This window comes from Apis florea, unplaced genomic scaffold (genome assembly GCF_048593485.1).
Source record: "Apis florea isolate Af1SG1 unplaced genomic scaffold, ASM4859348v1 contig_2839_pilon, whole genome shotgun sequence".
Lineage (NCBI taxonomy): Eukaryota > Metazoa > Arthropoda > Insecta > Hymenoptera > Apidae > Apis > Apis florea.
This window is the reverse complement of record NW_028256653.1, coordinates 957,233-977,637: the sequence shown is the minus strand read 5'-3', so window position 1 is coordinate 977,637 and position 20,405 is coordinate 957,233. Positions and strand designations below refer to the sequence as shown.

Here is a 20,405-nt window from a genome sequence, read left to right as displayed (position 1 = left end):
AATATTTCTTAATATTTCTACTTATACAAGTAACATAAGTCTATTCAAAGTTTTTATTAATATTATTATATTTTATTATTATCCAAAATGTTTGACAAATGTTAGATAAATCTTTATAAAGTATATAAATTAATCCAAACTTGATTTTGAAACCAATTTACAAGACTATTCATATTCTCTTAAATGATTATCCATAGTATTATCCATTTTAGAAATTTGAAAAATTATTCTAACATTTTAAAATGTTTAATAATCAAAATGTTTATGAAATAAAAAATTGCTTTACTAATGCTTATATTTTTCTTATAGAATTTTATTTACTTTTATTTTATTTAAAGTATAGTTAATATTGTAATGTGTATTATAATGAAATTATATATAACTATTTATCAATATTTAGATATATAAATAAGTGTTAATTTTTTTACAAAAAGATTATACTTCAATTAATATTTATACAATTATTACTAAATTTATCTTTTAATACAGATGACAAAATCTGTAACATTTTTTTATGTTGGAAAGTTTTTATTACTTAGTTTTTATTACTGTTTTATATGTTGCTTCTGTAATATTATTTTCAAAATCGTTTTCTTCATCACTAGTACTACTTGTATCTAAATTATACAAAAAGGATTCATTCTCATGCATAGGAAAATAAAACCTGAAATTTTATATTATTAATATAAAAAGTTGAACTAATTTAATGAATTATGATTTATATTTTTATATAAAGTACTAACTCTGGTTGATCCCACATTTTTGGAGAAGGTATTTTAAAATGATTTTCTTTTTTCATGTGTTCTAAAATATTATCTACTTTCATTTCACAAAAAACACATTTTTGTAAATGAATTTGCCTCTTGATATAATTAACTACTTTCACCTATTTTAAGAATAATTTAAGAATTTGAATTTTAATATTTTATAATTTTATATATACATACATATATATATATATATATACATAATATTTATCATACTTTCTGATAAAATGTTAAATCCTTTGATGCAATTTCAAAATCAAAATCATGTTCTGTCTTCATGTGTAGAAGAATAAGGTGAAAATGCTTATCACTGTGATTACAGAACAAACATGATATACCAATGCCTTCATCATTCCAATCTGACCATGTATCTTCATCTTCGTTTTCACTACTTTCATCTCCTACATTATTTTCTTTATAATTACTCTAAATATAAAAAAAATTAAAATATTTATGCATTTTTTTTAAATTTACTATTAAAGCATTTATTAATATGTATTAATATATTTATAGTAGCCGAGTTATGTCGAATTTTGCATTAAAAAATTTATTTTAATCAAAATTATGGCTATATTAATATATTATAAATATATTGTATTATATTTTAATATATTTTAATATAATATATTTAAAATTACTTGTTTATATTTTAATGATTTTCCAGGTTCTAAATAATTATTTATATAAAATTTATCATATTCCTTATTATTAGGATTTATTCTTTTATGTAGTTTTTTTCGCATATGTTCTTTTAAAACTGTTCGATCTTTAAATAATTTTTCACAATATATGCATATCAAACTGAAAAAAAAGTTGACATAGTCTATTTAGTAATATGAATATAATATAATAATATGTTTATATATCTCACTTGTCAATAGTTGTTTGAATTTTATCCAAAAATTCATCTATAAATACCAAATTATCTGGTTTACCAAGATATAAATTATGTTTTTGAGCTAAATGTTTTATATATGTAATACGTAATCCTGAAAATTCCATTCGACAAAAAATACAACCACGTTTAAAATTAGTATCTGTTCTTTCTCTTGTTTGTTCTGATAAAATCCATTCCTTAAAATTAAAATTAATATTTCATGATTATCTATAACAAAATTTATATATAAAACTATTATAGATTATTAATACCAATTTTGCTTGATGTATTTCATCTCTTAAAATTTTATCTTCTGATATACAATCAGAAAGTAAAAAATATCTTTCATTTTTGCTTGGTTTTCCATCTGGAGTACAATCCATTAACATTGTTGTACAGAATTTAGTCAAAGGCTCTTCTTTAAATTTAACACCCCAGTAATGTACATAGCTGAAAATCATTAAGATTTTTTATTAAAAATTTAATTGTTAACAAAAATTAAATATATTATTTTATATATTTAAATTAATTTAAATTAATAAAATAAAACCTTTTCAAACTTGCAATATTCCAAACATCTGCTATTACAAGTCGATGTTTTTTAAATAAATGAGTTAAGAATTCTTTTTCATTTTTAGGAAGAATGAATTTTATATCACATAGAATACATTTTGTTTCATAAGGTTTATCATCAATTCCTATAAATTGAGACTTATATGCAGTGTAATTTTTATTAAAAATACTATTCGTAGACAATAAATTTTTATATTTTTCTGTAATATAATATTATATAATTATTTGTAAATATTTATTTTATATGTGCCCAATTTTTTATAAAAGATGAAATATAAATAATTCATACCTTCAGTATTCATAATTATTTCAATTAAATATAATAAAAAAATGTTTGAATAAATAAATTTATGAAATTTGATTACTTCGAAAAATATTTTTAGAATAGGTTATAGGCATTGATTTAATATACAATCATAAAAATAGGAATTTTATTCTTTCATTAAAATTTTTAAATAAATTTAATATTTTCAATGAATTAATTTCAAAGAAGTGATGAATACCATTATTTATTGATAAAAAATATTTAAAAAATTTTTTTTAAATTTATGCAATCACGTCTTCATCGTTTTATCAAAATGAAAAGTTCCTATTGAATAAAATTAGAATTTTATTTTTTATTAGAACATTTAAATAAGAAATAAATGCATCTATACTTACATAATTTATTAAATTTAAAATCTCATTTTACATAAAACTACTATAGATTAATATATTAATCTATATATTAATCATTAATATATATATATATATATTTATATATATAGAAATCTATGAAGATAAGTAGTTTAATAAATATATAGAAATTGTAATATTTAATTAATCATATGAAATTTTAATAAAACAAAAGATTTTTTTTTTAAATATAAGTTGAAAGTAAATACTGTATTTAATTTTTAAATTAAATCAATATTAAAAAAGATGAAAAAGAAAGTATATATAATACATTGTATTAAAAGCTTTATTTTCTTTTTTCATTAGTACATTTCTTATTCATAAAACCAAATAATAATATCAAATGACATATATGTAATGAAATACTGCTAAAGATGGTACTCGGATAAATGTTCCAACATAATTCTATTATACCCAAAATAGTTAATTTTATTACAGTTCTATAATCTGTACACCATGCAATATATGGCAATGTATGATAATACCAAATATAAAATTGATAATGTAATGATCTACTAAATGTCATACCAATAAAATTTGCAGCAAATATTGGAAAAATGAACAACTGACTCATTGTAGACATATCTACTTTTTCTTTCTTCTTTAATTGAGGTTGTAGATTTTTTTCCATATATTTTAATTTTGCATAGGATTTCATATATTTTATCCATGTTGGTATACAATAAATTAAGGTTAATATATGTAAGATTAACAATGATATATGAAAATATGGATGAATAAAAACATATTCTGGTAAAAATTTCCAATTTACAGTCCATTTAAATTCAAAAATTCTTCCAAAATTAAAAGCACCTTTTATATATGCAAATGGATTATGAAAGAGAAAAGGAAAACCTAAAATTAATTGAATTAAGGCACATATAAATAAATGCATTATTGTTTTGATCATTCCTAAATTACATATATAAGCTATGAAAAGTGCTGGTGCAAATAGTAAAATATTCATTTTTACAGATACAGCCATGCTGTAAAAAATACTACCTAAATACCATTGATCATCTAAAAATGCATTAAGGCTAATAAATAACAATATCATTGCAATTGGATCATTAAAAAGTCTTAAAACAAATATAGAATGAACTCTATAAGATGTACAACACATAATGATCAAAATATATGGAGGAACTTTTTTAGTTTTCGCGTAAATTCGGAAAACCAACATAAGTAGCACGATATAAAGAATTGCAAAGAAATATTGTGCTATTTTTATCTTTGTTCCATGATTCGTAATAAAGTATAATATAGAAAATATATAAACAAATCCTGCAGGATAGACTAATGGTCCTGTATCACCTTTCAATCTTGAATAATCCAATGTTCCATTCAAAAAGCCCTCAACTTCTTGCATATAAGCTTTCCAATCGATTTCTGTATATGGTACTTTTTCGATAACTAATATATTCACAATAATTTCCAAAATAATAAATAGTCTTCCGATCAAAAATAATTTTTTTGGATCTGTGAATAAGGAAATGAATTTTTCCCATTCGAAATAATTTTGGTACCAATTTTTAGTATTTTTTTTTGATATTTTAATTGAGTTGGGGTTAAATCGAAATTCTCTGCGTGGCGCCATATTCCATACACGTGTTTCTTTAGTTTCGTACTTTTGCGTATATATGCATTTATATGTATATTCTCTATCGGTCAATTCCCCCTTTTTATTTTTTAACAATTCATATCAACCAATCACAAAGCACGATATTAAATGTGAGTCATGGTATATTAGAACCAATCAGAATACGCCAGCTGGGATTCCGGGCTTTTGACAGAATCCAACGTGTATAAAGTAAAGCGTGGATAAAATTTATGTAGTTAAATTAAGAATTTCATTATAATAAAAAGTCTATGAATTAAAAGTTTTAGTGTGTTTATTTTATAATTTAAGAATATATTGTATGTGATATAAAAATTACTTTATTAGCACAGTAATACGTAAGTTGCGTTTCGTTATTATATGTTTTAACCTATTAAAAATAGTATTATTTTTTTTTATTTATTTTTATTATTTTTTCATTTTTAAATTAATAAATTTTTTAAATAAAAATAGTTTTATGTTAATATTTGTTTTTAAAAGTTTATATAATTAAATCTTAATAGGAAAAACATATTTAACTAATTTTTTTAATCTGTCTAATTATTTTGTAAGAAAAATTTCACTTTATTTGGTAATAAATGTTTATAAGCTCTTTTTTTATTAAATTAAATATAATGCGAAATTCTTTTACGAAATTAAAAAATATAAAAATTGAAAAATTATTATTATTTTACAGAAAATAAATAAAATGAATAGTTCAGTGTTATTAACTCTTTCTATTGTTATTGGATTAATATATACTGTCATAGCTTTGAAAAATGATGAATGTGAAGGTAAATATTTTTTCCTAATTATTTATTTTTTTTAATTTTATATTTAATTTAAATTGATTAATTTTCTAAATTTCATAATATTTTAGTATGTATAAATACTGTGGAAAGGTTTGTCAATACTTTAAGTGAAGATGTGAAAATAGATACAAAAAAAATAGAAGCAGCATTTAAAGAATTTTGTAAAGGTACTAAATCTAAAGAAAACAGATTTGTAAGTATTTTATAATTAATGTAACAAATCAATAAAATAATATTTAATATAATATATAATTTATATTTAAATGAATTAAATTTTTGTTTTTGTTTAGTGTTATTATTTAGGTGGACTAGAAGAATCTGCCACAGGTATTTTAAGTGAATTGAGTAAACCTATATCTTGGTCCATGCCTGCAAATAAAATATGTGAAAAATTGAAAAAAAAAGATTCTCAAATATGTGATTTAAGATATGGTATGTTTATTTTTAATTAATTTTATGTTTAAATATTGATATTATTGAATTGAATCTTTTTCTAATATTTAAAATTCAATATTATTATTTAATTTTAGAAAAACAAATTGATATTAATACTGTTGATTTGAAAAAACTTAAAGTACGTGATTTAAGGAAGATTTTAAGTGATTGGGATGAAACATGTGATGGTTGCATAGAAAAAACAGATTTTATTAAACGAATTGAAGAACTAAAACCTAAATATTCTCATAGTGCAAAATCAGAACTCTGAAAAGTGTTCAAAAATATAGATAAATTATTACATTAGTGTGGCTAAGCTTTCAGGTATTTTTTTTTTAAATGATTAATAATATTTATATTTTTTCCTTCTAAATGAATTTACATCAATCATTTTGTACAATTAGTTTTATCAAATATTTAAAAGCCAGTATAAGCATTTAAATTTCAGTGAATGAAATTATATTTCATTAAATTTTTTATGTTAATTATGCAATATGTTAGATATAAATCTAAGAAATTAATGTTGAGCAATGAAAATCTGTTAAAAAAGGATAATTCCTTTTAATGTAGCCATGCTAATACAAATTAAATATCATAAAGGTGCTCCGTTTTTATCATATTAATATTAGACAAATATAAATAACTCAAATTTTTCATACAATAAATTATTTTCATGTTTTTATCTTTCATTGCTCTTCCTCAACTATTCTGATACAGTGCGTTTATACATGTATAAATCCTATTTATATCAAGAAACCGTGTACTATATAATCACATATGTATTTGTGATGAATTATCAATATATCAATGTGTTGTTATATGTATTTATATTTTCTTTTTATGTATTGTATTATATTGAAAAAAACTTGCTATTAATTCTATAACATTCTCAATATTTTTTAAGCATTATATGCTATAATATATTGTTTTTTCTTATTAAGAAAACATACATGTTCAGTATTAAAGAGTTATTAATAATAATTAATCAAAGTTAGTTTTAATTTGATCTGAAATTATATTTAAATACACATAAAATATATATAATATTCAAATTCATCATTAGTAGAACAATTTCACTTGTACAATAACATTATTTTGTGGAAACATATTTATGCGTAAAACGAAATAGAATTATAAAATCTGAAAAATTTAATAATTGTGGTTATTTAATAAAAAAAGTGATTAAATAAATTTGCTATGATGGTTTATTAAAATTTATATGTATAATTACTTTTATTAATATGTTCTTTTGTTAATTATCATTACAATTTGGTGGATCGCTCCAATATCCGTCGGCTTGACATGTAATTAATCCCAATTTTTTACCACCAGGACATACATATGTCAATTGATCTTGATACAAATAAGAACGACCATGAATTGTTGCACCAAATGAGAGTTTCGGTTTGTTACACGAAAGTTCTATAAATATTAATAAATAAAAAAAAAATACACACACATATATATATGTTAATACTAACTTGAACATCTGCTATATATTCTAGACCATTTTCCATTTGCAAGACATTTTATATTAGATTGACCAAACATTAAATATCCAGGTAAACATTTATATGTAATTATATTACCAAATGTAAAATTTTTTACTTTAATATTATCTTCTATTAACACTGCATTTGCAATTTTTGGAGGTTTACCACATATTACAGCTAAAATAAATATTTGTTTATTGATTAATAATAATTTTTAAAAATAATTATTTTGCAATAAAATTAGAATAATTTACGTTTACAAAAAGGAGTAGAAGACCATGTATTGTTTGGAAAGCAAACCGATTTTTCATTGCCTTCAAGAATATAGCCTTGATGACATTTGAATGTAATAGTACTATTAACAGTTCTTGTATAATTTGTCTCAACTATATAACTATATTCTGGAATCTAATAATAATAAGTTAATGTTAATTTTATGGTTCAAACTTATCTAAATTCAGAAAATAATTGCATTACTTACTGTAACTAAAGCACACATAAATGTTTGACAAATATTATCTATTCCATTATTAAATAAAATTTTAATGATAGTATCATTTAATTCTGTATCAATGATTTGCCATTTAGCATGCTCATTACAAATCCAAGTTAAATTAGAAATAGAGTTGTGAATATTTTTATTATTAAATTTAATTTTTCCATTGTTATTACAACTGAGAACAATTTTTTTCATATAAGTATCGCCTTCCACAAAGACCTCGAAATTTTCATGAGTATCATTATATAATTTTTTATTTCGGCCATTTTTCCAAATAGTATGATTATTTGGATTTATTTCTTTATTAAGGATTTGAAAAAGTGGATGATTTAAAAATGGACATTCTTGAAGTTCGCAATATGATAACATAGATGACCATTCTTCATTATCTGTGCAAATTTTAGATCTATTGCCGATTAATTTATATCCTATATCACATTTTATTAATATTTCAGAACCAATGACAAATTGTTTTATCAAATTTCGGTTTTCTCTGATAATATCATCTTCTAATGATATTTCTGCATTCGTATTAGTAGATACTGTTTTTCTTTCTAAAAGTTCAATAGTTTCGTTATCTCGTGTTTTAAATAATAATTTACCATTATTTATATTCTTGGGCCAAGGACAATTTAAAGGCACACAGTCAGGAACAAATCCAATCCAAGTACCATTTTCTGAACATTGAAGCTTAAATTCATTTAACAAATTATGATTATTTTGAAATTTATATCCTGGATGGCAAGAATAACTAACAATATCATTAAAATCATAATTTTTCTTGAATGTATCATTCATCGATTGTAAGTTATATTTTGCGATTAAAGTCTCATGTAGATTAATCGAATTTTCAGAAATTATATAACCATTTTTAATCCTGTACAAATAATATAAAATATCGTTTATTTATTATAAAACTATAATAATTTGTAAAAGAGTATATTTCTTACTCTTTTGGTATTGGACATCCATAAGTCACACAAGTAGGTCTTTCATGATCCCACACTCCAGATTCCAAACATGTTAAAAACTTTTCACCTATTAAGCGATATCCAAGATCGCATTTAAATTCGATTTGCTGCCCTACCTATTTGTATGAATAACATTTAATAAAAATTATTTATTCTCACAGTATTTGCAAACAAATCATACCTGTAATATAGAAAGATCATCTCTTTCGTATTCTTCTATCACGTAATCGATATCTCCATGTTCTGGAGCCAGTAAATTTTTACACGTTTTTCCTATTATAAATAATTATAAGATATTAGTTATTAAAATTATTGAAACTATTTTGTAATTATAAAGGCGTGATCTTTACCTATGCAAACTGGGGGTAAGCCACTCCATTTTCCATCAGCGTTACAGATTCTACGAGGATTTCCTCGAAGTTCATAACCAATTAAACAAGAATAATGTATTTCATCTCCGAATAAATATGATTTACCGTGTATGCGACCTCGTGGAAAGTATCCCGGGAATCCGCATTTTCTTCCTTAAATGTGAGTTATTGTTACATATGATACAGAAAAATTATTAATTATAATAATAAAGAGATTATATATAATAATAATAATATATATATTAATATTATTATATATATATATAATTATTATAATATAATAATTATATATAATAATAAAGAAATTATATTAATCAGCTTACTAGTACAAATGGGTGTGTAATATCCTTCCCATTGTCCTTGCTTGAGACACTTTACTTTCAAAGAACGGTATTCTTTGCCATGATATCGAACCACGTAACCATTATCGCAATAATAAGTGATATTCGATGCGTTTTCACTAACGTTTATATTACCTTTAAACGGTACAACTGGTAAAGGACAGCCACGACAAAATGGACTGTTTAATATCTAAGAATATTAGAGAAAATGTGAAATTTATCATAGAATTTTGATTAAAATATAAAGCATTTATTTTTAAAAAAAAATGTAAATATAATTACTGTAACGTCACCATGAATGTGTTGTTGCACTTGCGCCCACGCAATTATGTCACCATGATATTTCTCGCAAGTATTAAGTAAACGTTTGATATCTTTTGCTGCCAAAACTGTACTCCAAATATCCAGTAACGTCAATTTTCCCAAAAAGGATTCTGACTCTGAAAATCCTCCACCAATACGATCTTGCTCTTGTCCAATCACAAAAGTTCCATTACCTATGTAATTTTATTCATTTTAATATGATATATTGCTAATATTAATAAAATGAACATAATAATATAAAAAAATATCAATTTTTAAATAATAAAATATTATTTTTTAAAGTATATAAAACGTTTAATTACCTTCGATGGAAGTTTCTTTCGCTAAATAAATGCCATTGTCTCTTAAAATCCCATCGATAAATATATTCCAAGAACCATTTTCTGCTTCCCAGGTGAAACAAACGAAGTGCCAATGGCCATCATTTACCTTAATATCAGTTATTATTTTCTCGCCATTGAGATATATTACTAATCTAAAAAATCAAAATAACAATACTTTTTTATTATATGAATTCAAAGATATTTTAATATATATTAAAAAGATATTTTATCACCCATTATAGTCGGTCAATGTGAATGCATTATCGTAATAATATGTAGCATATGATAATACAGTGCCATAATTGAACGTATTCTTCGATTGCAGCCACAAACACGCAGTTAACTAATAAAACACAAATAAATTATTTATTTATTTTTATTAATCCTATTTATATTATCGTCTAATGATGATTATTACCCTTAACAAATTTTTTTTAGGACCTTTCATACTGACATAATCTGTGGTTCCCGATTTGGTGAAATGTATCACATAATCGGATGACAATTCTATAAAGAAACGGCAAATTATTTAAGAAAAAAATTATTAATAAGCATAAAATGTTTTTTTTTATCTTTAAAATCTGTGTAAAAAGACGAAGTAGAAAAGAGTATTCATTAAGACTATACTTTCCGATCTCGCAATGACGCCCTGTGAATAAAATAGGACACGCGCATGTGTAATTTAAAATATTATTAATACATTTTCCATTGTTCAAACACGAATGATTCTGGCAATGATCAATTTTTGTAGTACAATTTTCTCCAGTATAGCCATCGATACATTCGCATCTAATGATCAAGAAATTATTTATGAATAATTTTTAATAATAATAATAATAATAAACAATCTATTATCTGTAGTCACCTGTAACTCATTCTCGTTGCATTTTCTTCCTCGATATTCACACAATATGAATTTTCATTGCACGGTAGCCAATCACAAGGCAACAGATCACAATAACGACCAAGAAAACCAGGTTTGCAAAAACATTGCCAGGTTTCGTTAACATTGCGACAAGTAGATCCTTCCATACACGGTAAAGGGTTACAATAATCGACAGCAATTTCGCAAAATTCTCCTGAGAAATAATACATTTGTTCGTAGAAAATTCTGTTTTTCTTTTTGTTAAATAATTATTTACTAACACGTGTATTTAAAAAATAATTTTTAAATATACCTTCAAAACCATTCTTACATTCGCACGCGTAATCATTTTCTGTGCTTATACATGTGCCATTATTTTGGCAAGGATTAATGATACATTCATCAATGTATAGCTATATTTTAGATTCTATTAATTTATTTCTATCCAGACCATTTTTATTTTTAATAAATAATTATTGCTTTACCTCGCAATTGCTACCCGAATATCCATTTTTGCACGTACAAGTGTACAATATTGTGCTGTTTGTGTAAATTTGCACGTTACATATACCTTCGTTTAAGCAAGGCCAAGAGTCGCATGGATTTCGAAATGTTTCGCACTTAGAACCTAATAATAATAATAATAATAATAATTTTAATATATCCACACTTTTATATATACAATTATAATACATATTTTAGAATATTTTTTAATAAAATAGAAACTTGTAAATTATGTATAATGTACAAAAAAATTAAATAATTACCAACGTAATAGTCGGGACATTCGCAACTAAAGCTATCCTCTTCTTGTACACATTTTCCACCGTTCAAACACGATTCTGACTCGCAAATATTAGTTTCGATTTTGTAAAACGGTAGGCAATCATTTATACTTTTAGTTCCACGATTTTTCGTAGTGGTACCAGATGGACATGATAGACAGTGTGTTTGTCCAAATTCTGGTTGATAAAATCCAATCTCGCACATAAGGCAAGGTTCAAGAGCTAATCCTATATTTAGGTAACGTTTCTTTCGAGAATAAAATCCTGGCTTGCATAAATCTAAATGGAAACGATATACGAATATTTGTGTGAATAAATTTATACAATAAAAAAAATTATAATAAATTTGAATGGAAAATAATTTTTTTAACAAAAAGAAGAGAAAAGAAATATCTGTAAAAAAATGAAAGTAGATTAATTACTCACTTATACAATCTCGTAAGTATTTTGAGTGAATCTTTTTCGTCGAAGTATGTTTAGGACAACGTTTACATTTTAAAGATCCAGTCAAGTTTTGATATTCCCCAAAAGAGCACGATTGGCATCGCTTATTCGAGGAAGAGAAAAATGTACCCAATGGACATTTTACTAAAATTTAATAATAAACACTAGAAGAACGATTTCAATGATTTCCAACGTGAAGAAAATTCATTCATTAATTCATTGTATTCACCGCAATTGTGTTTCCTTAACACGCTTCCTGGATCACAAACTTCTTCGAAATTTTTAAAAATCACATGTAAATTTAACGCAAGTTTCGCAATTTCTTCGTTCGTTTTATTGTTTAACAAGTTTAACTTTCCAGATTTTGACAACGACTCGAGTTTTTCTTTCAATTTCTGTATGCCCTCTCGTGGATTGTCCAAATATTCGTCGATTATTTTTCCTACATTAAACGATATATTATGTTCAAAGATTATCAATGCGGAAATTTGCTTCAAATTTTTATCAAAAAATTTCTTTTCTAACGATACTTTTTATTATGATACTTAAAACATTACTTAAAAGACAACTCGCCTAAAAATTTGAATTTAATCTCAATTTTCTCTTTTTTCTTTCTCATTTTCGTTTTGTTCTTGATCTTGGCATCTCGTTCTGACTTTTTGTTAACATCGTCATAATTAAATTCTCTTCGTTTTCTTAACACATTTGAATAAACTGTACCCGATGATGGAATATCTCCCTCGCATTCAGGATCAAACGTAATGAGATTGCATTCGACATCGTTTCCACAAATGTCGAGTAAGATTGATCTTAAATCGGCAGTAATATATTCACTCAGCTAATTTAAATAACGATAAAAACTGATATTTTATACGATCAAAAAAAAAAAATATAATTGTGCTAATAAAGAATTATTACTTACTTCACGAAGGGTTGTTAAATTATCGCAAACAGTTCCATTTCCTTCTAATATAACACTTCCTTCTTGGGATACAGTTTTAGGAATTGTCGATTCTATGTGATGACAGCAAAAAAAATAAGAAGAAAAAAATAAAATAATATACATATATATATATATATTAGTTAAATAAATAAATTAATAATCATAATGGATAATCACATACCTGAACAATCAGGAATATAACTGTCTTCAAACCAATTTGACATACTTCTATTACATTTTAATAATAATATATCTTCCACAACGCTGAGATTCGATTCCTCAGTTGCCAATCCATATCCCTCGTTGCAAATTATTGAGCACTCATTGGTCTCGTTTATCGACGACGAATGACACTTTGACTGACCATTTAACACCTTTGGAATTTCTTCGCAGGCGTCTGGAAGAACAGAAAAAAATTATTCTTCTTCCTATTTTATTATTTTCCTATAATTTTGCACGTACATATAAATACAACATCAATTATTTAATATTGCTCGAATTATTTGCAAATAGTTGCATATAGTTTAAATTAATTGAATTTAATGTAATACCTTTTATGGTAACGTTTAGCACGCAAGATGCCTTATTCTCGTACTTGTCGATAGCATTGTACACCACTTGCGTTACACCGATTGGAAACATATTTTCACCAGGGAGATAATTTTGCTCTACTTGCACGGGTGTTTTGGAATTGTCGTGAAAACCAGGCTCGTCCCAACTTACGTTATTTATTCCAATCCCATTGTCCGTAAATAAAATCGGAGGATCTACGCAATTCTCGATCATTGGTGGCTCAGTATCTGAAGAAATCATGATATTTTATCTATAATATTCATATCACAATCGAATAAGAGATCTCGTTTTAATATGGGATACTCAACATACCAAGGACTTTAACTTTAAATTTACATTTTGCTTTATTTCCGGATGAATCTTGCGCCATGTACACTACTGTACGTACTCCAATTTTTACTCTCCAGGGAAAAGTAATGTATGGTTTGCTCCATAACGTGGGTGTTTTATCCACGTTGTCGGTCACATTTGGCGTTGTCCAATTTACATAAGCGTATTTCTTCCCTGAGACGTTTTCAACGATAACGTCGGATGGACAAGTTATCGAAGGTGGTGTTTTGTCTTGAAAAAAGGAGAAATATAATTGTAATTATGAATCAATATCAATGCAAGTATCATTTAAAAAAAATTTAATCAAATTAAGACAATGGATGAACGTATTTCATATTACCCACGCAACGATTAACGGTCCGACGTTGTGTCCAGACTCCAGAACGACCACCGCAATATCTGGAATGTGGACCCTCGAGCACGAAACCTTTCTTGCATGTTATAGTACAATTGGTTGAAAATGCCACCTTCTCTGGGCCAGAACAATTTTCGGGCAAAATTTGCCCATTTGTAACTTGCTTCAATGGTTCGCATTTTATTGCTACAGTGAGTGTAATACATAAATATACATAAATAAGAATACATATCAAACTTTCTTGATAAATCATAATTTTAATAGAATTATGAAATCTTAGTTTCTTAGGAATATTGAATTTGTGGATCTTGTTAAATCTTGAGAAATTTTGGGAATTTTAAAGGAGATTGAAACGTGAGATTTTAAGAATTCTGAAACATTGAGAACCGTGGATACTTTCTCTATATTTCTGTACAAGAAAGAATATACCTTTACACGTAGCCTTAAGACCATCCCATTGCGACAGAGGCAAGCAATTGCGGATTTTACTTCCGCGGAGTTGATAACCAGTTTCACATTTGAATTGGCAACGTGTGTCGATTGGATACGTAGTCGTGTCTCCTTTGATCAAGTGATGATCTTCATCGTTTTGACAACGTATCCGTCCATGTGCAGGGACTCGAAGTGCCGGGCAAGTCTTGGCTTTAAATTTAAACGTAATTAAAATATCTGTTCTATTTTTCGAGTAACCACGATAATTCAAAGAAAAGTAATTTTGAAGACTCACGCAAACATTTCGGCTCGTTTCCAGACCAATTACCGTCCTTTCCGCAAAGGCGGATACTGTCGCCTGTTAGATAGAAACCGATTCTGCATCTTATACCGCAAGCGGCGTGAATAACGTTACCGCACGCGCTTGCTTTCACCAAATATCCGTTTTCAGGAAGTCTCAACTTGGGGCATGTTACAACTGTGTGAAAAAAAATGAGAAAGATAAGTTATCAGTCTTTAAAATATAAAATAATTTTTTAAATATTAATTTGAACAATAAGATAAAAATTTTTAAAATAAGAACAATAAGAGATAAAAAATTCAAAGAACAAAAATATAAACTAAGCGCAGATACTATTTTAAAATCATAGAAATACTAAAATACCGATAATTCTATGAGATCTAATTATCTCGATGTAAAAGAAAAATTAAATTTTTTTATCATTGATATCTTAATTAATGTATATTTTAATCTTTATGAATATTAATGTTGTTAATTAAAAAAATAAAAATTGATATCATATAATATGTTGTGTATACAATATTAAGGAATATCAATATATAAAATCTAATTGCTTCGTTTTTGTTTTTAAAAAAAATACAATTTAGCATTCGATAATTTTATCATTTTCAACTTCATTGCAAACGAGCTAAATATTTTTTTATAATTTTTAAAGAATTTAACGTTTTGTTTAAGATACAAAAAGAAAACGATGGATCCGCGAAGCAATAAACCTTATGATTTTGTAGCTAGTTATAAAAATTTAACCGAAGAAGTGGAAAAAGTAAAACATTTACGAATGAAATGGTACCAGAATTACGAATGGTTATTGGATGAAAAACTGTACGTACATGGGAATAGTTTATTAAAGTTTTTCAATAATGATTCAATAAATTTTCATTAATGATCGATTTTATAGAAAACTAAAGAAAGAAATAGAAAAATTATGCGAAGAAAAGCAAATAATTATCGCCGCAGAACCATTCGTTCCAGAAGAGGGAAAAACATGTTTACCAGTTCCAATTACTACAAATGGCGAGGTATTGACAATTATATTTCAATATAATTTTCATTAAATTATAAAATTAGTAAGTAAACGAGGAAATTTCTTTTTATGATGGAAAGAAAAGGAATAATAATAGAACTAGAAAATAAATTATTATCCGTTAAAATAACTAATAAAATAAGTAATGCTTAATAGAAGAAAAAATTAGAAATATTTAATATTCATTTATAACTCTTTGTTGAACAAAATTATTTACACAAGTTTTGTAAATACATTTTTCTTTATTTCATCATGCATAAAAGGAACAACAAAATGTTCTCTATCTAATCTTTTATTGCTATTATAAAATATAATATCATAAAATATCATAATTTTTAATTTAATCATTGGTTTTCTATCAATAAATAAAATATTCTTTTAGTATGGCTGGCTTGTAGTGAAACCAAAATTCCAATTAGAAAAATATGGGACTTATATATCACAGTATCCTGATCCTCTTAAAGATGTAACGCCATTAACCAAAAATATGCCTACTCTTGGTGCGGGTATAGGATACTTTTGGTAAAATATAGAATTAATAAATGAAATAATGAATTTCTTAATAATTTTGAATTTTATTTTATAATTACCCTCGCACTTATTTCCGTCTGTGGTGAATCCGGAAGCACAAACGCAATGTTCGACTGAAGTTGCAGGTACTTTTATAGTCACGTGATTTACGTCAGGACACGATACGCACATTGACGTAAAATCACCGGAGATTTCTCCAGATGCGTACGTACCATTTGGGCAAGCTAAAAAAAAAAAAAAAAAATTAATTATGCATAATTATGATAATTTTATAAGTATTATGCAACTAGGGTAGTAAATTCTACTCTTAATACTTAGAATAGAATTCGAGATAATCGATTTAATAATGGTTCCTTCAGAAAACAATAATTCATCTTAAATAGGCAAATTTATTTTGATATTAATTAATTTTTTTTTAATATAAATATTTTTTTAAAAATAATATTAAACTTTATATAGATAATATTTATTTATTTTATAAACGATAAAAGAATTTATAATGATAATAAAATTTTTAATACATTGTTTATTGTTACAATATTATTGTTTGTATTTTTATTAATTAAGTGCATAAGATTTTATAGTTCTTAATTTTATATAAAATATAATAATTGTGTGTAATGGAAAAATGATTCTTTATCTTATCTTATCATAAAATTTCTTGAAAAATGAGAAAAAATTAAAATTATTTTATATAAAAAAAATTATTTGATTGCGATCAATCTTATAACAACCATAGATTGAAGTATAATTAAAAGTTTATAAATTTGGATTATTTTAATTAAAACAAATTTATTATTAAACAAAATTTCTTTGAGTTTCATATGAAGAGATAGAAAATTGATTAGAAGTCAATAGAAAAATCCATGTTTTTAATAAACTCACGATGACAAGAATCTTTGAAACCGGAACCAAAATACCCTGTGGGGCAAATGCAAGCGTAATGACCGGTCACAGTACCGCAGGCGCAAGTCGCGAAATTATCGCAACACTTTTCGTTCCCGACATCACTGATATTCCTGCATAAAAGATTACAATTATCTGGAAACGTCACTGGTACGTACTTGCCCGTTTTTAAATCTGTAACAGCGGAAATGGTACGAAATTTATTTCATTTGCATAAATACATACGTATTTATATAAATAATCGAGTCATTTTCTTATTGTGATGGAAAAAAAAAAACAGTAAATTAATCTTTTAAAAGGAATTGACAATTATAAAGATTGATTTATTAAATATATTTCTATAAATATCTATTTAAATTATTTATACAATTCTTCATACGCTTACCACGATGTAAAGCTCGCCGTATCAAAGCCTCGAATTCCATGAAACTATCGAGAAAATAACTATACGTGTCTTTAGGAGAACTGGCTATGTCATGCAATTCATCGACGTTTCCTGTTCTTATTCCAAAAGTGAATATCGTTGCATCAGCACCTTTTAGAAGGTTCGCCGCAGGTCGTGGATCACCACCGTTGCTAAATCCATCGGTTATAAGAAACACTGCTTTTTTTGCATTCGATCGGGCTTTCTCGAGAATCCTCTAATAAAATTTTAAAGTTCAAATTAAAAATTCAAGATGTGGAAGATGTAGTTTGAATTTTATTTTAATGCAATTTTGAATTTAGTTGTTTTTATGTTATGTTTCTTTTATTTTTTAAATAAAAATAATAGTATAAATAATATGATTTATATTTTAATGTATAAATATTTATTTCATTTATTTTTTTACCTTTATTACTATAATATTACATTATTTCTTTATAATTCACATAGGATCTAATTTTTGAAGAAAAAATGAAATTTAAAACGCTTACATAAGCTTCTAAAAGCGCGCCACGCGTGTATGTTCCACCACCAGTGTAAGTAATGTTAGTTAATTGCTTATTCAACAAATAACACTTGTTATCATTTTCATTAGCGCGAGATATTTGATCGACATTGCGTCTGATGTGTCTTCTTCCACCAAACGTCACGATCGCGATTCGCGTCGCAGAAGGAATCACAGGAAAATCAGATAAAACATGTTTTACGAAACTCAATTCACTGTGGAAATTCTTTGATCCAACTGATCCTGAAGAATCAACCAAAAACACTAATTCCACCTAGGGAAAATTTCAAATTAAATTAAAAATAATCTTCATTGTGTGAAAATATAATAATAATATCATGAAAAAAAATGTTGAAATATTATTATTCAAGTCAATATTTAATATAATATTGAGAATTAATTAAATTTTTACTTATATATATATAATTTTTGATTAATAAAAATATACAAAATTTATTTATTTATTCTCAATTTGTAAAGATCAAAGCTTTATGAATTTAATGTTCTATTAAAAAGTATTACCTCATCAGTTTCGTTCCTTAAAAGATCGATGTGAGTTTTTAAAATACGCGATAAAGTGTCAGCTTTTTTCCTGAATTTATTCTCAACGTTCTCCAAGCTGGCATTTAATTTATGCCGATCTACGCTTCTTTTGTCAATGAAGCTACGAAGTGATGTCCATTCATTCTCTTCAGACACTTCGAAATACGTTTCTTTCAACTTATCGAGTCGGTTAATTCCATCGAAAAATGCAATCGTAGTCAATAAATATATCAACAGGCAAATTAACGTATACATTCTCGCGATTGAACTGATCATGTTTGCAATTAACGTTCATATAAAACTCGTCACGTAATGTAGGATTTATATTTGCCGATACTTTCGAGACATGTTTCACAAATATGTTTCAGTTCCAAAATATCAAATTTTTTTCACGTCAATAATATTTTAAACTTACTCTTAATTTTTCTGTACAGTCTTTTCCTTCGACGTTTGCACATATCATAAAAATATATTTTTTTCTTAATGTATTAAATGTTAATCGTAATGGCACGGGACTTATAACGAATGAAAATGCGTCAAATACAAAAAATTGTACGAAACACAATGGAAAAGTTGCTATTTTACATTTCGTTTTTATTATTAATTTTATTATTGACAAAATACACTGTATGAAAAGATCGAAAGATCGACTGTCGGTACTTTGAACTGTACTGCTACTGCTTCGAGGAATATCGTGTAAACTGTCTAAATCGTGTCCGAGCTTTGAAAAGTTGAGAACAAGGGACTCTCTGTTCAACTTGTACTATGCACACGTGTTCACACTCTCACATCTACCGATCTCGACTGATTTATTAACAAATTCAATTGAATTGACTCACATACCAGTTTCACACTGAAAATATTAATGTAAATAATGAAAAAATTAGAAAATAGATCACGATAGTGAATTAAATACTGAATACTGTGAATGCTATTGATTGCAATTTTATAAATTCGACACAAAGTTTCTCTGCTCTGTGAATAATTATAAATCATATTGTATTTTTTAAGTGCTTTACATTTTTTAACGTCGATCATTTTAATAATTTTCCTTTTAACAAAAATAATTGAATAGGCCAAAAAAATAGAAAGGGTAATTTAAAATAATTTCTTACGGAAGATAAGATATATTAGGTAAAAATATAAAACGTTTTCTTAATCAAGTTCAATAATTCATTTTCGTAATATACTAAATTTTTATAAATATATGAAAGTACTGCGGATACAATATACAATATACAATACAATATATAAAATTAATTAATAAATATTGTTAATAGATACAGAGGTGGACAAATGTTTTTATGTATCATTGTAAATTTAAATATTGAATAAAATTATCAGTCTGTTTTTTATACAAATCAGTGTCCATGTATCTATGATAAT

General features: G+C 25.4%; 5 protein-coding genes across 6 annotated transcripts; 2 read left to right on the top strand and 3 right to left on the bottom strand.

The window, feature by feature from the left end:
* Window positions 1–292: 292 nt before the first annotated feature.
* LOC100867406 (zinc finger protein 277) lies at window positions 293–2,839 on the bottom strand. Its single transcript, XM_031916586.2, has 8 exons — window positions 2,507–2,839; window positions 2,195–2,417; window positions 1,917–2,094; window positions 1,639–1,841; window positions 1,406–1,568; window positions 984–1,193; window positions 744–886; window positions 293–664 (listed from the first exon to the last, which is right to left on the bottom strand). The coding sequence occupies exons 1-8, from the start codon at window positions 2,517–2,519 to the stop codon at window positions 532–534; spliced, it is 1,266 nt and encodes a 421-aa protein (XP_031772446.2). The 5' UTR covers window positions 2,520–2,839; the 3' UTR covers window positions 293–531.
* Window positions 2,840–3,160: 321 nt separating this feature from the next.
* On the bottom strand, window positions 3,161–4,669 carry Alg3 (Alg3, alpha-1,3- mannosyltransferase). Its single transcript, XM_003693903.4, has one exon. The coding sequence runs from the start codon at window positions 4,487–4,489 to the stop codon at window positions 3,179–3,181; it is 1,311 nt and encodes a 436-aa protein (XP_003693951.1). The 5' UTR covers window positions 4,490–4,669; the 3' UTR covers window positions 3,161–3,178.
* On the top strand, window positions 4,661–6,560 carry Manf (mesencephalic astrocyte-derived neurotrophic factor). Its single transcript, XM_086907376.1, has 5 exons — window positions 4,661–4,848; window positions 5,187–5,283; window positions 5,370–5,494; window positions 5,592–5,733; window positions 5,832–6,560. The coding sequence occupies exons 2-5, from the start codon at window positions 5,199–5,201 to the stop codon at window positions 6,005–6,007; spliced, it is 528 nt and encodes a 175-aa protein (XP_086763502.1). The 5' UTR covers window positions 4,661–4,848; window positions 5,187–5,198; the 3' UTR covers window positions 6,008–6,560.
* Window positions 6,561–6,731: 171 nt separating this feature from the next.
* LOC100864012 (sushi, von Willebrand factor type A, EGF and pentraxin domain-containing protein 1) lies at window positions 6,732–19,830 on the bottom strand. 2 transcript variants are annotated; one of them, XM_086907373.1, is made up of 33 exons: window positions 18,999–19,830; window positions 18,463–18,750; window positions 17,933–18,188; window positions 17,527–17,721; window positions 16,701–16,865; window positions 15,081–15,263; window positions 14,783–14,995; window positions 14,339–14,539; window positions 13,981–14,229; window positions 13,647–13,895; window positions 13,277–13,492; window positions 13,075–13,166; window positions 12,726–12,990; window positions 12,382–12,594; window positions 12,135–12,296; window positions 11,691–11,987; window positions 11,409–11,551; window positions 11,237–11,336; window positions 10,924–11,137; window positions 10,691–10,847; window positions 10,477–10,566; window positions 10,292–10,401; window positions 10,038–10,210; window positions 9,694–9,908; window positions 9,394–9,601; window positions 9,050–9,223; window positions 8,881–8,972; window positions 8,679–8,815; window positions 7,711–8,605; window positions 7,484–7,637; window positions 7,218–7,406; window positions 6,968–7,158; window positions 6,732–6,876 (listed from the first exon to the last, which is right to left on the bottom strand). In XM_086907373.1, exons 1-32 carry the CDS (start codon window positions 19,293–19,295, stop codon window positions 6,989–6,991), a joined length of 6,762 nt encoding a protein of 2,253 aa, XP_086763499.1. In that variant the 5' UTR covers window positions 19,296–19,830; the 3' UTR covers window positions 6,732–6,876; window positions 6,968–6,988. The 2 variants fall into 2 exon arrangements, with proteins under 2 accessions (XP_086763499.1, XP_086763498.1); XM_086907372.1 differs by lacking the exon at window positions 6,732–6,876 and having other exon boundaries at window positions 6,924–7,158.
* On the top strand, window positions 15,635–17,181 carry LOC105735513 (uncharacterized). Its single transcript, XM_086907377.1, has 4 exons — window positions 15,635–15,908; window positions 15,985–16,105; window positions 16,493–16,632; window positions 16,737–17,181. The coding sequence occupies exons 1-4, from the start codon at window positions 15,778–15,780 to the stop codon at window positions 16,756–16,758; spliced, it is 414 nt and encodes a 137-aa protein (XP_086763503.1). The 5' UTR covers window positions 15,635–15,777; the 3' UTR covers window positions 16,759–17,181.
* Window positions 19,831–20,405: the final 575 nt, after the last annotated feature.

Bases quoted from the DNA above. Each gene is read 5' to 3' on its own strand.
- LOC100867406 (XM_031916586.2), bottom strand. The intron at 1,569-1,638 runs GTGAGATATATA...CTTTTTTTTCAG, and splicing joins ATTCAAACAACTATTGACAA to TTTGATATGCATATATTGTG. The intron at 1,194-1,405 runs GTAATTTTAAAT...TTTTATATTTAG, and splicing joins AATCATTAAAATATAAACAA to AGTAATTATAAAGAAAATAA.
- Alg3 (XM_003693903.4), bottom strand. From the start codon at position 4,489: ATGGCGCCACGCAGAGAATTTCGATTTAACCCCAACTCAATTAAAATA.
- Manf (XM_086907376.1), top strand. From the start codon at position 5,199: ATGAATAGTTCAGTGTTATTAACTCTTTCTATTGTTATTGGATTAATA. The intron at 5,284-5,369 runs GTAAATATTTTT...ATAATATTTTAG, and splicing joins GAAAAATGATGAATGTGAAG to TATGTATAAATACTGTGGAA. The intron at 5,734-5,831 runs GTATGTTTATTT...ATTTAATTTTAG, and splicing joins AATATGTGATTTAAGATATG to AAAAACAAATTGATATTAAT.
- LOC105735513 (XM_086907377.1), top strand. From the start codon at position 15,778: ATGGATCCGCGAAGCAATAAACCTTATGATTTTGTAGCTAGTTATAAA. The intron at 15,909-15,984 runs GTACGTACATGG...TCGATTTTATAG, and splicing joins TGGTTATTGGATGAAAAACT to AAAACTAAAGAAAGAAATAG. The intron at 16,106-16,492 runs GTATTGACAATT...ATATTCTTTTAG, and splicing joins CAATTACTACAAATGGCGAG to TATGGCTGGCTTGTAGTGAA.
- LOC100864012 (XM_086907373.1), bottom strand. From the start codon at position 19,295: ATGATCAGTTCAATCGCGAGAATGTATACGTTAATTTGCCTGTTGATA. The intron at 9,602-9,693 runs GTAATTATATTT...TAATATTCTTAG, and splicing joins ACATTCATGGTGACGTTACA to ATATTAAACAGTCCATTTTG. The intron at 7,638-7,710 runs GTAAGTAATGCA...TATTATTATTAG, and splicing joins TTATGTGTGCTTTAGTTACA to ATTCCAGAATATAGTTATAT.